The 13,203-nt window shown below is 35.2% G+C and overlaps 1 protein-coding gene across 1 annotated transcript in view; it reads left to right on the forward strand.

The window, feature by feature from the left end:
* The window catches only part of FRYL (FRY like transcription coactivator), a gene marked incomplete at both ends in the record, with an annotated part of 87,236 nt that overhangs the window by 62,136 nt on the left and 11,897 nt on the right, over nucleotides 1-13,203 (forward strand). The window contains 8 exons of the mRNA XM_079534389.1: nucleotides 529-690; nucleotides 976-1,050; nucleotides 1,493-1,669; nucleotides 4,238-4,441; nucleotides 5,284-5,451; nucleotides 9,285-9,538; nucleotides 10,508-10,712; nucleotides 12,645-12,794. Of these exons, the coding sequence (XP_079390515.1) occupies nucleotides 529-690; nucleotides 976-1,050; nucleotides 1,493-1,669; nucleotides 4,238-4,441; nucleotides 5,284-5,451; nucleotides 9,285-9,538; nucleotides 10,508-10,712; nucleotides 12,645-12,794 (1,395 nt within the window). The remainder of the gene's footprint in view (nucleotides 1-528; nucleotides 691-975; nucleotides 1,051-1,492; nucleotides 1,670-4,237; nucleotides 4,442-5,283; nucleotides 5,452-9,284; nucleotides 9,539-10,507; nucleotides 10,713-12,644; nucleotides 12,795-13,203) is intronic.

A 13,203-nucleotide genomic window follows, 5' to 3' on the forward strand; every position in this document is an offset into this window, starting at 1 on the left:
CCTAGATAACGATTGGAGATGTGCCTGGCATAGGAACATTACTTCAAGTGAATTCAAATAAGCCAAGACACCGGGTAGTTCCCACAAAATTCATCAGAACTGCATTTCTTTTTAAAAGGGCTGAATACAATCTTTGATTTTCAGAAGTTGTGTGTGTTCTAGAGAAGTTGCTGAACTGTGGCAATAATTAGTTAATAACTGTGAGGGTATCTTAGAACTTAACAAGTTATTTTAAATGCATTTAAAATTATAACTGGACTGTCAGCATAGAATTTGCATTTTTCAAAAAAATTACAAGTTAGTAGAGCAACAGTCTGCTGCTTAAGGTACAAGTATTTAACTTTTTATTTCCAAGTATGCTGTTGTTGTGTAGGTGCTCAATGGATTAGGCACAAACTTCGTAGAATTCTAGAATAAAAACAGCTACAAAGAGAAAGGCCCTCTGTAATGTAAGACTAATTTCTAAAATCAAATGTGTAGTCTCCACATAGATTTGAATTTTAAGAATGCACATGTTGTCTTTGGTAGACACCAATTATTGGGAATAAATACGGTGATCAACACAGTGCTGCTGGTAGAAATGGGAAGCCAAAAGTCATTGCTGTCACCCGGAGCACTTCTTCAACTTCATCAGGCTCCAATTCAAATGCATTAGTTCCTGTCAGCTGGAAGAGACCACAGCTATCTCAGGTACGTTGTGTCTCAAGCATGTTATGCATGCAGTGTAGACAGTGTTTGTGAACGTGTAATAAGAATATTTGTTCAAATGTAGTTTGAAATTGCATTATGTATTGGCAAAGCAATAAACTAATACAGAGTGAAAGCCAGTACAATTTAAGAGAAAAAGATTCTTTCTCTTTCTAGAGGATGTCAGCAGGTGAGATGACTAGTTAAAAATACAGACATTACTTTTTTACTTGGACTTCTGGTAGATGCCTTGCTATGTGATTATTATTATTTGGCATATTTTTTCAGAGAAGAACCAGGGAGAAGCTCATGAATGTGCTTTCTCTGTGTGGTCCAGAATCTGGTCTTCCCAAGAATCCTTCAGTAAGTAGTGGTGGTGTTTTATTTTGCTTTTAAAGCTCCATAAATGAGACTGCTGCTGGGTTTTCAGGTACTGCTGAAAGTATGAAGACAGGTTTTAGAAACTGGTTTTCAGTTCAGTAATTCACAAATCCAAGAGAAGATTAAAATATGAAAAGCAAAGAGAATAGAAATGGAATCATAAACAACAAATTTCTGTTACTCTTCAAGAGATCCAGACTTTCACAGCTCTCACAATAGAGAGAATAATATATCTGCTTTAAAGATGTAGTTGGAAGTCCAGCTAGTCTTGAAACAAATTGCATGTTGCACGTGCCCACAATACAGTGATTACACTGGCACTCTTAATACTGCTATTGCTACTAAACTGTGTGAAGCAGGATGGATAACTACTGGTGCTACAGAAGTTGAAAGATTTTATTTCTATTCTTACCTATATCTTCAGGTTGTGTTTTCCTCTAATGAAGACTTGGAAGTTGGAGATCAACAAACCAGTCTTATTTCAACAACAGAGGAAGTGATTCAAGAGGAGGAAGTGGCTGTAGAAGACAATACCAGTGAACAACAGTTTGGAGTTTTTAAAGACTTTGACTTTTTAGATGTTGAATTGGAAGATGCAGAGGTGAGACCTTGGGATTTCTTCTGTATATTTCCTTTGGAGAATGTTCTAAAAATTCAGCTTTGTTGGTGCAAGTCTAAGGAATTGGCAGCTCTTTTACCTAATTCAATTGGGAAGAGTTTATAATGTGATTGAATTTAACTTGCATGATAAAGAAATTTGTATCTTAAACTTTGCAGTATTATGTTGTTGCATACTGTGGGGGAAGGGGCTCTTTGTCAAGGGAGAGGTGAAGTGACAATCTGAAAGAGAGAGGTGATGTGGCAGCATAAGCCAGTGACAAGATGAACACCTGGTTGCAGTGCAATAGAAAACTTCTGTAGCAGTAGCACTATGCAATAGAAACCTCTGAAGCAGTATGCTAGGAAAATATAACCTTTGTTCCTGATACATTTCTGCATTTTGCAAAGATGAAGAACAACTTTCAAAGTTGTAAATTGTACAATATACTAATTATGTATGATTGCTTCAGACATCATAATTGCTTGCATTACAACTTTCACATTATATCTGATTTATTGCAGTTACCTTTCTTCTATTTCTCCCAGTCAAAAAAAAAAAAGAGAGAGGAGAGGTAAAAACAAAATTGAATTTTTGGAAATAGTAACAATTCCTTTAACAAGTGTCATTTATTTGGGGATAAGTATAAGAGGCCTGAGACCAGAATTTGATGAATTTTAAAAGTATGGCTGAAAGGACTGGGGAGAAGTAGAGAATAAATTGAATGCTTTGTAGTTTCTTCCAGTACTTTTGTTACTGTCTATACAAAGTAGTGAATTATTATTAATGACTCCTGCAGGTCAGAAGTCAACAGACTGTCTGCCAAGATATCAGTCTGTATAAATCCTAAAATTGCTCTTTCTCCTGATTTTATCCAGGTCTTTCAAAAGATCTTGGGCTTTTTCCCTTTATACTTTAGTTTTATCTTACTTTCTTAAACTTGCTGATTACTTCACTTCAAGCCAATATTTGCATCTTCTAGGAGACACGTAGACTCATTATGATATATTGCTTATGTGTGACCACACTCCATAGAGATGCAGTTTCATACATTGAATGCTAGTTAAATAGATTAAAATCATTAACGCTCAGTAGTAGATGGGGCTTTACAGGTAGGATGACAGAAATTGAAACTTTGCCAAACTATGCCAATCTTTAACTTTCTGATTACATGCCTGTAAGCAACATCTAATGCTAACATTTATAAAAAAAAAAAAAAAAAAAAAAAAAAAAAAAGCTTATAAGCTTGCACACAAGTTATGCACTTGACACGAGAGGTGCCCAGTTTTTTACTGGAAAAAACAGAATGTTCTTTGCTCATGAAATTTAAGTGCTTCTTCCCACAGAAGTCGTACTTTATTGTTGTTGAGATTGTTTTGCTTTGATGTAATTTTTTTTTATCTTTTGTGGAGCAAAACAGATGAGAGAAAGTGGCTAGAAAACGCTCACTTTACTGTGGATACTCATAGTATATTGATCTCTTGTCATGATAAAAGATGCCCTCTCAGAGCAATTTTGGAACCCCATACTTGCGCACTTGGGGCTGGATACAGTATTTTACTGACTGTAGGCTGACAAAGTGAACTGATCAGGTTTTCCATATTATTGGTTGTCTTGTTGGAGGTTGACAAAATGCTTGAGAAAATCAAAGATGGTTATTGTACTTTTGAGTTTTTAAAAAATACAGTGTTTAAGATCTGGATTTCATTTAGTAGTTTGGACGTTTACAATCTAAGTGTATCCCAGCTTATAAATATGAAAACAAGAAGGATCTGGCTGTTGATAGTTAGGGTACTTTTCATAAAATTGATGTAAAGTATCTGGTGAAATAGTTAATGAAGACATCCATTTTTCTGCAGCTTGGGTGTAATGAATGTCGATGATGCTTTGTCAGTTGAATGTGGTCACTTCAGATTCATGTGTGTTAGTGGAAAGACTTCATCTAATGTTTGTTGCTTTACATGTTACGCTAGAGCAAATGTACCATAAGCATGCTGGTTTTGGTGTTTTGTCATCAGTTTATTTTTAATCAGTCTCCCATTAGAAAGATAAATTATTTTAAGTGCTAGCTTTTTGACTTAAGTTTTTTTCCAGAGCTTGAATCAGTCTTTTACTGTTTGCAAATCTTATGTAATAAAACATTTTTCCCTGGTTCTAGAGTATCTTTAAGTGTTCGTCCTCGTTCTTTCTAATTATATGTGTTTTCCTTTTTGCTAACCAGGAGCTGCAGGTAAGTTGCAGCCTGGTGCCCTGGCTTGTTCATCTGTTGTTGTCTGTGGTGTGTTTGTACTTTCTAGTCAGATACATGAAATGGATACCGATATAGTATAGATTATAGATTGAGCTACTTCCCAAGAAGATAATCAAAAGAATTCTGCTTCTTGTGCCTTTATTTTAATTTCTTTGCAAACATCTTTTAGCAAGGTGTTTAAGCTTCCGATAAAATTAAAGGGCTGATTGAAACTCTGTTCATAATGCATTTGATACTTGTGTTGTCTATGTTGCATTTGTATGTTAGTTTTAATATGTTAACATTCATACGTGTACGTGTGCAAACTTTTTTTATTACAGGGTGAAAGCATGGACAACTTCAACTGGGGTGTTCGTAGGCGCTCTCTTGACAGTATTGACAAAGGAGACACACCATCTCTTCAAGAATGTCAGTACTCTGGTAGCACACCCAGCTTGAACCTGACCAACCAGGAAGATACTGATGAGTCTTCAGAAGAAGAAGCAGCACTGACTGCAAGTCAGATACTGTCTCGCTCACAGATGGTTAGTTATTTTTTGGTGAAAAGTATCTGTGAGAACTTAAGCTTTTACGTGCATTTTTAATTGCTAAGTATAGCTCACGCTTCTCATCCAGAGAAACAAATGCCTTGAATAAAACTGAACTGTCTTTGCTACTTTGTCAAAGTAACTTCATGAAGGGAGTTACTTTGCTAGTGGTACAAAATAGATTTATTGTTCTCGAACAACTTTAATGTTTTAAATGCATTTATACTTACTATTGTTGTTCAAATGTAAGTGTAAAATCCCATACATTACTTGCAAAGTGTTTGTGGATTCCTAGCTGCGAAGAAATTCAAAATATTAAATGAGAACAAGAGCAGTAAGTGATCCCAGAGGAGCCTCACTTGTGTTTAACTATTGAAATTACTAATGTGATTGTGCCTTTTGAAGCTTGTGTAAAATCATTTGTAGGTGATTCAGAAGTCTCTCTACATTGCATTAATTAATTAAGAAAAAAGTGATCTCAGGGGAAAGGGAGCAGCAGAGATAGCATTCCCCTTTTCAGACTCGAGGCAAAGTTTATACTGACATTTCCCATAACAAAGAGATCCACTGGTCAGTGCTTTGCATATCGTTTTTCCCCCTGCCAGAAACCTTTCAGAGGAAGAAAGGAAATTATTTTCAGGATCCCAAGGATAACTGCCAACTTCTCTTTGAAGTTAAATGTTACCAAAATGTGTGATTTTTTTTTTGTGTAGAGCTGTTAATTTTGTGAAAAATTGAAACAGCTAATTAATCACTCTGAAACAAATTATTTTAAAACTAATGTGTTTTTTCCTGTTTGGTATACTGAAGAATTTCACTTTTTTTCTTTTCTCTTTCAGTTAAACAGTGATTCTGCCATAGATGAAACAATATCAGATCATGCTGGCTTATCACTTCAGTCTCAAGATTCCACTAGCAGTGTGGGAACGGAAGAGGTGCTTCAAATCAGAACTGAGACCCCAAGTTTGGAGGCGTCTCTAGATAACTCTAGCAACCAGCTGCCTGAGGTGGGGAGAAATGTGGGCTGGTGCATGGCTGATCTGGGCTCCTTCTAGTGTTCAGTAGCAACTTTTGCTTTCTTTTTTCATCTGTTACACTGGTTGTTTGATTTGCTTTCAATATTTCTAACCTGTTGGAATGTTTTTATGAAAGGTTCCCTCAGAATGAAAAGTATATGTGATGCACTCAGGGATCTTACCACAGGTTAAAAATATTCTGGAAGGGCTGATAATGAACATTTCATGGTGCCGAATGAAAATAGGCTAATATTTAAGACGCTTTTCCTTGATATGGTTGAAATCCTTCTTGAGCAAAATTTTCTTTCAAATACTTTATTTCCTTTGTTTGCTTTCTTTGGGTTAATGTGATTGGTGCTATGTGGGAATAAAACCTCAGGCCAGCTGTGTTAGCAGTTGGTTCAATTAAATAATCCTTTAAAAAGGACCACAGATGCTAGTGGTGTACTTTTTTGGAAAGGCCTTTGTGGAGTGAGACAGATTTCAAGCTAATGGCTGCCTACAAATCTGTGAGTACTTCAGTTTTTTTGGTTTTTAAAATCTTTTAAATAATTTAAAATAGCGAAACTCATAAAATAAAACTCCTCTGTTACAGTTCCTACAGTATTTAGCAGTTATAGATGAAAACTCTGGTTTTTTTTTTCTTGAATTTGAAGTGGCTTGTTTTAGGTAGGCTTTGTAACTTCAGTTAAAATCAGCAATGAGACGACAATCTTATTTTTGATTGACTTTAACAGAGAACACGTCTTCTACAAGTTTTTCAGAAAATTAAGCTATTCTCCATACCTTTAAATAGCCAGTGGACAGCTGGTATTTACTGAGTCTTCAGCTAACTTGATTTAGACACAATTTCTATGTTTCTGAACAAAGGCTGTATACTATACATATTTGCTACCTAGAAAATACTCTTTTTAAAAAGTGAACCACCACTTATTTTAATTAAAGTAACTGAAACAGCAGAAGACATATTTAGAATTTAACAGGGGAAGTGTGAGTGACTGCAGTCGTGTGGTAAAACCCTCACCTTCTGAATGTGTAACACTGACTCCTGTAAAGCAGCCTTTTCCCACTTTTTTCATATTTTGCCACTGTGATTAACAAGGCATTTTTCTTTGTTTCATTTACTTATTTATTTATGAAAGCATTTGCTTACATTATAGTTGATAAATTGTGATAAGTTGTCTCAAATTTTTAGGTTGCCTACGCTCAGATTGCCAGTCAGGCTATTATGCTGTTTCATCTGCTGATCTACCTACCAGTGGAGTTTTGAGCGATGAAGAACTCTTAATCTGGATGAATCTTTTTTTCTAGTATAGGACAGATGTGTGTTACTTTAAGATTTGAAATAATTCCTTTAGGAAAGGGAGAAGTGACATGAAAGCTGGATTTTTTTAGAATCACATTCAGTGCCATAGAACTTTTCTTTGTTGTTTGCCCATGGTACATTCTAAGCTGTAATTCATTTTTGCATTTTCTTATTTGTTTCTAAGACTGCCTTTGTATTTGGACTTGTTCTTTTACAGCTCCCTTTATGAGATCACTTCATTTCTTATAAGTTACATGAAAATAATCATGGAAATAAGTTGCAACGTTTCAGTAAAAATATTGAAAACAATTCAAAGTAATGAGTACATTTACGTTGGGCTAAAAAGTAATTTCATGACTAACCACCATCTAGCAAAGAGTGCTTTATCAGAAACAACAGCTGATAAGTGAATGAGATTTTTCTTCATCTGTAAATGAAAAGATTGCACTGCCAGTGAAGTTAAAAGTTGGTTTATTTCATTTATTTCATAAATAAATTATCAGAGAGAGATATATGCCCTTGATGCAGAAATGTACATATATCAACCAAGATGTAGGTCTGTAACTGAAGACTTTATTGCACTTTCCCATGTAAAAGTAACACTACGCATTTACATCAGAGTGCATAGTTAGTTAATACAGTCCCTATTTCTATTAATTATTGTTAAAACTGAATGTGGTAGCATTGTGCTTCATGTACGGCATTGTATAAATTTAGGGGTTTTTTGCCAATACTCTTTGTAGACCTTCACAATGAACTTTCTAAGTCAGTCCTTTCCTTGAAGTTTCAATTAAAATAATTATATTTTTTTAGATGTCTTCTAAAATTTGAAGTCTCACATTTTAAAGGTGCTAGATTCCCCAAGAGAAAATAAAAACTTCATGTGGTATTTTGAGTTTGTTCTTGGACCTGATGTGGCTGATAGTATTTGATGAAGAGGTTTAGACCGTAATAAGTGGTTGGCTTCTGTGTGAAGCTGTTTTTGGGAAGGGGCTCAGCTGTACATACAGATTGATGGCAAAACTGGTGCTGTACTTAAGGGAAAAATATAGACTGCAATTGCATATAAATGTAATTTCTAAATGTGATGTAATCCAAGCTTATTTTATGCTTGTTAGAATATGGGATTCAGTCAAACGTATACATTTTCATCAGACGCAGTTCAAACATTCCAATTTACCTCACAATAAGTATTAGGTATCTATCTAATTTGGCTGAAAGAGAGAGATGTCTTTAGCAGAGTGAGAAAGCGTGTTTGTGCTGATTGGATGCAGCTGAGTTCCTTGTTTCTCATAGGGATGCCAAAGAGTTAAGTAAATAATTTGTTTAAATGTCTTTCATGAATTCCCAGTAATAATATATCTGCAAAAAAGACAAAGCATTTCATGTTCCAATTTGTAATTTATGGTTTAGCTTACAAGAACATTTCAATTTTGAACGATGAGCTTTGCAAGACGAAGTAGGTGGAATTTTCTTAGTACAATGATACTCTATTCACCTACATGTGGATTTACAGAGGAATTATTTATATGAAGTAATTTTCCTTAGGTTCTGTGCAGTTGAGAAACTTTATCACCCGCTGACCTTCAGTAATATGCTATTGTCTATAACAGAAATGGACCACCAAGTTTTTGCTGTGCTGTTGTAAAAATGCCTGGTGTTCCCATGTGCTGCATGGTGTGACAAAATGGCTGTTTTGTGCCATAAAGCTCAAGATTCAAAGTGTAAAAAAGAGGCATTAGAAACGAGGTCACTAGCTGTGCCAAAGGGCAGCAGTGTCACATGTAGAAATACCACAGTTAAGGTGAGATAACATTAGGACCACCATGAAAGAAAATTATGTTGCTCTGTTTAAAGTTGAATTGTCTGTAGTATGTCTGTAGTTAGTTATTTGTCCAAGATTTGTTTAGGATGATGAAAGCTGTGAAGTGATGTGCATGCTTAGAGGCTGCCCAAAAGTTTGTTGACTGGTTCTGGGCTGCCAAGTAGAGATAAAACAGCACATAATGTCACAAATATTAATGATGTGTGATAATTACTGCCTCTAGGAAAAAGCAGTAGCAGGGTGATACTATTTTTATTGCACAGAAAAATCAAGTAAAAGCTTTCAAATGGGTTAATCATAAATCAACTAAATTCATTATAGTGATTTTAATGAATATAATGATACTAATAGAAGAAGAGAGAAGGGAGTAAGGGTCAGTCTAATAATACCTACCTGAGATTAACGATCAGCTCTTTGTACAAGCCACTGGTCAAAAATTTTCATTCAGAGATTCAGAGTTAAACCTTTGAAGTCACCTTAACCATGCCTTAAGAGTTAAAAAGACTGCCCGTCTCTGCTCAAGTAAAACTGAACAATATAGAGAGCTGAATGTTTCAAGTACAAATGAACCTGTGTTAAGTGCTTTTTTTTTTTTTTTTTTTAAAGCAAGCTGTTACGTTACCGTAATAAAAAGCTGATAAGATTGCCTAAGCTTTGACAAAAAAAGGTCATAAAAGTATGTTTGATTCACAGGAAGGCAGTTCAGCAGTAAGGGATGAACAGGTCAGCACTGCTAGTGAAGACACTGGGTTGTATCTACTGCAAGAACAACAAGACTGTCTGGTCTGTCATGAACCTCTTGAGTTGGAAGAGACCCCAGAACTGGCAGAGCCTGCAGCTCCAGAGAGCTACTGTGAATCTATCTGTGAAGAGGATGTCACTCTTGCTTTGAAAGAACTGGATGAGAGATGTGAAGAAGAAGAAGCTGACTTCTCTGGTTTGTCTAGGTCAGATTAATATTGGTTATAACTAAAAGAAATTACATCAATACATGAACCAATGCAGTCTTTCTTATGACATAGTTTCTTTTGTTAATCCCACAGTACAGGCATCTAAAATGATGTTTTCATATCTGAAATAATGGTTTATGCCTATTTACCAAATAAGCTCAGTACTTTTCTCAGATGCTTCTGATGAGAGAATTTTTTCTCTCTGAGAGAGAAGCAGGTATTTTTTGGTACAGGAAAGCAACAGGCATGAAAAGATGTTCTGTTCAAGAAAAGAATTCTTGAATAAAAGAAACGTTAAAATTTTCTATATTACAAGTAATAAACACAACTAAATGGTTGTAATTAGTAACATTGATTAATTGATAGTTTGATATTTTTATCGGCAGTCTAGTGCCTAATGGAAATTATGACTACAGAATGCTCTTCAGACAAAAGCCTATTAAATTGATTGCTCATAAAAATGGAAGTGTTCCCATCTCCATCTTCCCATCCATCTCACTGATACTACTTAAGACGGTTTTAAGATATTATTAAACTGCCAGATGAGCCTTTCTTCTATTGAAAGCTAGAATTTGTTATAGATGCTGTATGTTTAGATGAATGAAAATTGGAAGAATTGAATGTTAGTTCAGTTATAGAGGGCATGAAAGAAAAGTCAGTTTCTGAATGATATGTGTTTATTTATAGTGCTGTATAGAACTATTTATAACCTACAGATAACAGTTTGTAGATGTGCAGAGAAACAGCATGGCTTAGTAAACTTTGGAGATATTTGAGGTTACGAGCAAAGTTTTAATATGGTAGTAGAAAAAATTTTGAGGGTTTTTTATTTTTTTGTTCATAGTAAGCTTAGTTGATTAATAAATAATTTTTTAAAATACAATCCTTAATTGTTTTATTACCAAAATCAAAGATTTTTCCTTGAAAATTACCTAGGGGTTAACTTGTTTTGTCTGTTGTTCACAGCCAAGATGAAGAACAGGATGGCTTCCCGGAAGTACAAACCTCCCCACCTCCTTCACCATTTCTTTCTGCCATATTGGCAGCTTTCCAACCAGTGGCATATGATGATGAGGAGGAAGCCTGGCGTTGCCATGTCAATCAAATGCTGTCTGATACAGATGGTTCATGTGCTGTGTATACATTTCATGTCTTCTCAAGATTGTTTCAGGTCAGTGAATGGCCACTGCATGGCTGTTTGTCTGATATCCATTCCTTCTGCTTTTAAAATTATTCTTTCCCTACGTAGCTGTAGGGCTCTGGTAGCAAAAAGCCTTAGAAAGCAAATCAAAAGCAGACCAAAAGAACCCCATAACACAAAACAAAACTATGTTGGTGAAAGAATGGTGTATGTTCATTCACTGCTTTTCCATGGGATATCTGCATCCATTGTCTCTGGGAGAGAGATCCTGCTCAGTGGAAGGGAGGGAAGGGGGAGGAAAGCTATTCGGTATTTCTTGTAAGCTTTTAGTTCGGGTTGTGTTTCTTTCTTTCTTATTTTTTTTCCTGAACATCACCCAAGCTCTGTTCTGATTACAGAATTAATGATTTCCTCCTGGGATTCCTATGGATTTCATTATGATGGGTTCGCAGCATGAAAAACACTAATGAAATTATCTTTCATCTGTCTTGTGAGAAATTGTGGGGTTTTTTTAATTGAAACACCGGGAGATCTGTTAAAGCTGGATGTTTCTGAAGTTATATTTACCTCATAGATGTGGCATCCAACATGACATGCCTGTGGCCTAATTTTTCTAGCTGCTTCTTCCCTGTATTTAGGGAATGTGTTTTTCGTGTTTTCTAAGCAGTACCATGTAGACATATATTATTCTTGGCAACTTCTTATGGGATAGAAGGAGTATAATTATTCCATTTTATTTATAGAGCGTTCCAAGTGAGCTAATAGCAGACACAGTATTACAAACCAAGACCTTCTGACTCCAACCCTTTCTTATTTCTCCAAAGCTGATTTTCCCTGCTGTTTTGTATGCTGTAATAAGCTTCTCAGTGGAAGGATCATTTTTATTTTTTTTCTATCATGCTACCATAGTACCCTCTTGTCCCAGGCAGGCAGGTTTAGGGTTAGTACTATGAAGCAATTAAATTGTAAAGAATTCATACCCTACCTCATTCACAGAATATCTTGTTTGTGCATGCATGCCCATCTTTACTTTTTAGTAGAAATATGCATTTTGCTATGAAAAATTGCTGTTATTTGCTTTAGATTATTGTTCTCTTGCTTTGGAAGACATCAGAGCTTTAGTTTATCTGTGTAATACATGCATTTTTTGAAAGTGGCTAAAAGGGAGTGTTACACAGACAGCAATTGATACTCTCCTATGCTCATCCCTTCATTTCCTTCACTAGAAGGAAAAGAAAGCCTTAAAAGATTTCAGTGGTAGCCTTCAGTAAGCTGGAACAGCAAATTCCCTGGAAGAATAGGCAGTAGCTGCCCTGGGCTCAAGTCTGGGTAAAGATGTTTTCCTGACAAGTTGTTACTGGACACCGGGAAAGAATTAAAATAGTTAGATGAGACCTTGGAGAGGTCTGGACTTTTCCATTGTGACTTCTGTGTTCCATTTTGCAGCCATAAACATCTTCATATAGTTTCATTGTACATGTAACTGTCTAGAATTTATGAAGTAGTATATGGCAAAGAATCAGATTACACTAAGGTATAGTCTATGTAATAATACACGTAGGACAGATTTTTGAAGGCGACAAATCCTGCAGGTGGCAATTCTGGACACAAGAAATACTATACAGGCTTGTCTTGACTCATAAATTTCTGTATGTAGCTTTCTGTAACACAAACAGTTGAAGATGAGTGGAATCTGTATAGCACAGTCATTTGGATATCCTGATGGTAAAGGCCCAGATATGAAAGGAAGTATCATCTTCACAGCTGCATGCTGTTTTCTTTCACTTAATTATTTCTTATCTTTTTGGAGATAGTTTTAAATAAGCATACAAATTATGTATTACTTTCTAATTTAATAAAAAAATCTATGCTGTCACAGTGGAAATTTGCCCTGAAATTTTTGAACTAAAACACCAGGAGGGATTTTGAAATACATTTTTTTTTTTCTGATTTACTTTCTAGACCATTCAAAGAAAGTTTGTAGCTATAACAAATGACTCAGTCAGCTTTCTTGGAGAAAGTCTACAGCGCATTGGAAAGAAATTTAAGAGTTCCCTGGAAGTGATGATGTTATGTTCAGAATGCCCAACAGTCTTTGTGGATGCAGAAACGGTAAAAATCTTTTACATTTAATGCTGAAGTAGAACTTTACTTACACATTTTTATGTGAGATACAAAATGATGATTAAACAGTTGGCAAATAGCTTGAGGAAGGCTTTCAAAGGTTTCAAAAAAAAAAGTGTTGATTTTTCCCTTTTCAAAGATTGTGCTCGTGTCACTAATTGAAATATCACCTGAGTAATTATGAGATGCTTTAAAAAAGCTTTATTACAAATGAAATTAAAAAGGAATTATAAAATATAAAATAAAATGTGAGGTGACCACTGTAAATCATAAACTTTTGAAAACACAAGTATGAAATGCATCTTCTCAAAAAAAATTTAAAAAAAAAAAGCCAATTTTAACAGTGAGTGAACTTAACAGATATCACTTAGATTCCCTTGCTGTCCTGTAACTTCCT

The sequence above is a fragment of the Tetrao urogallus genome, assembly GCF_951394365.1.
Source record: "Tetrao urogallus genome assembly, chromosome: 4".
Classification (NCBI taxonomy): Eukaryota; Metazoa; Chordata; class Aves; order Galliformes; family Phasianidae; genus Tetrao; species Tetrao urogallus.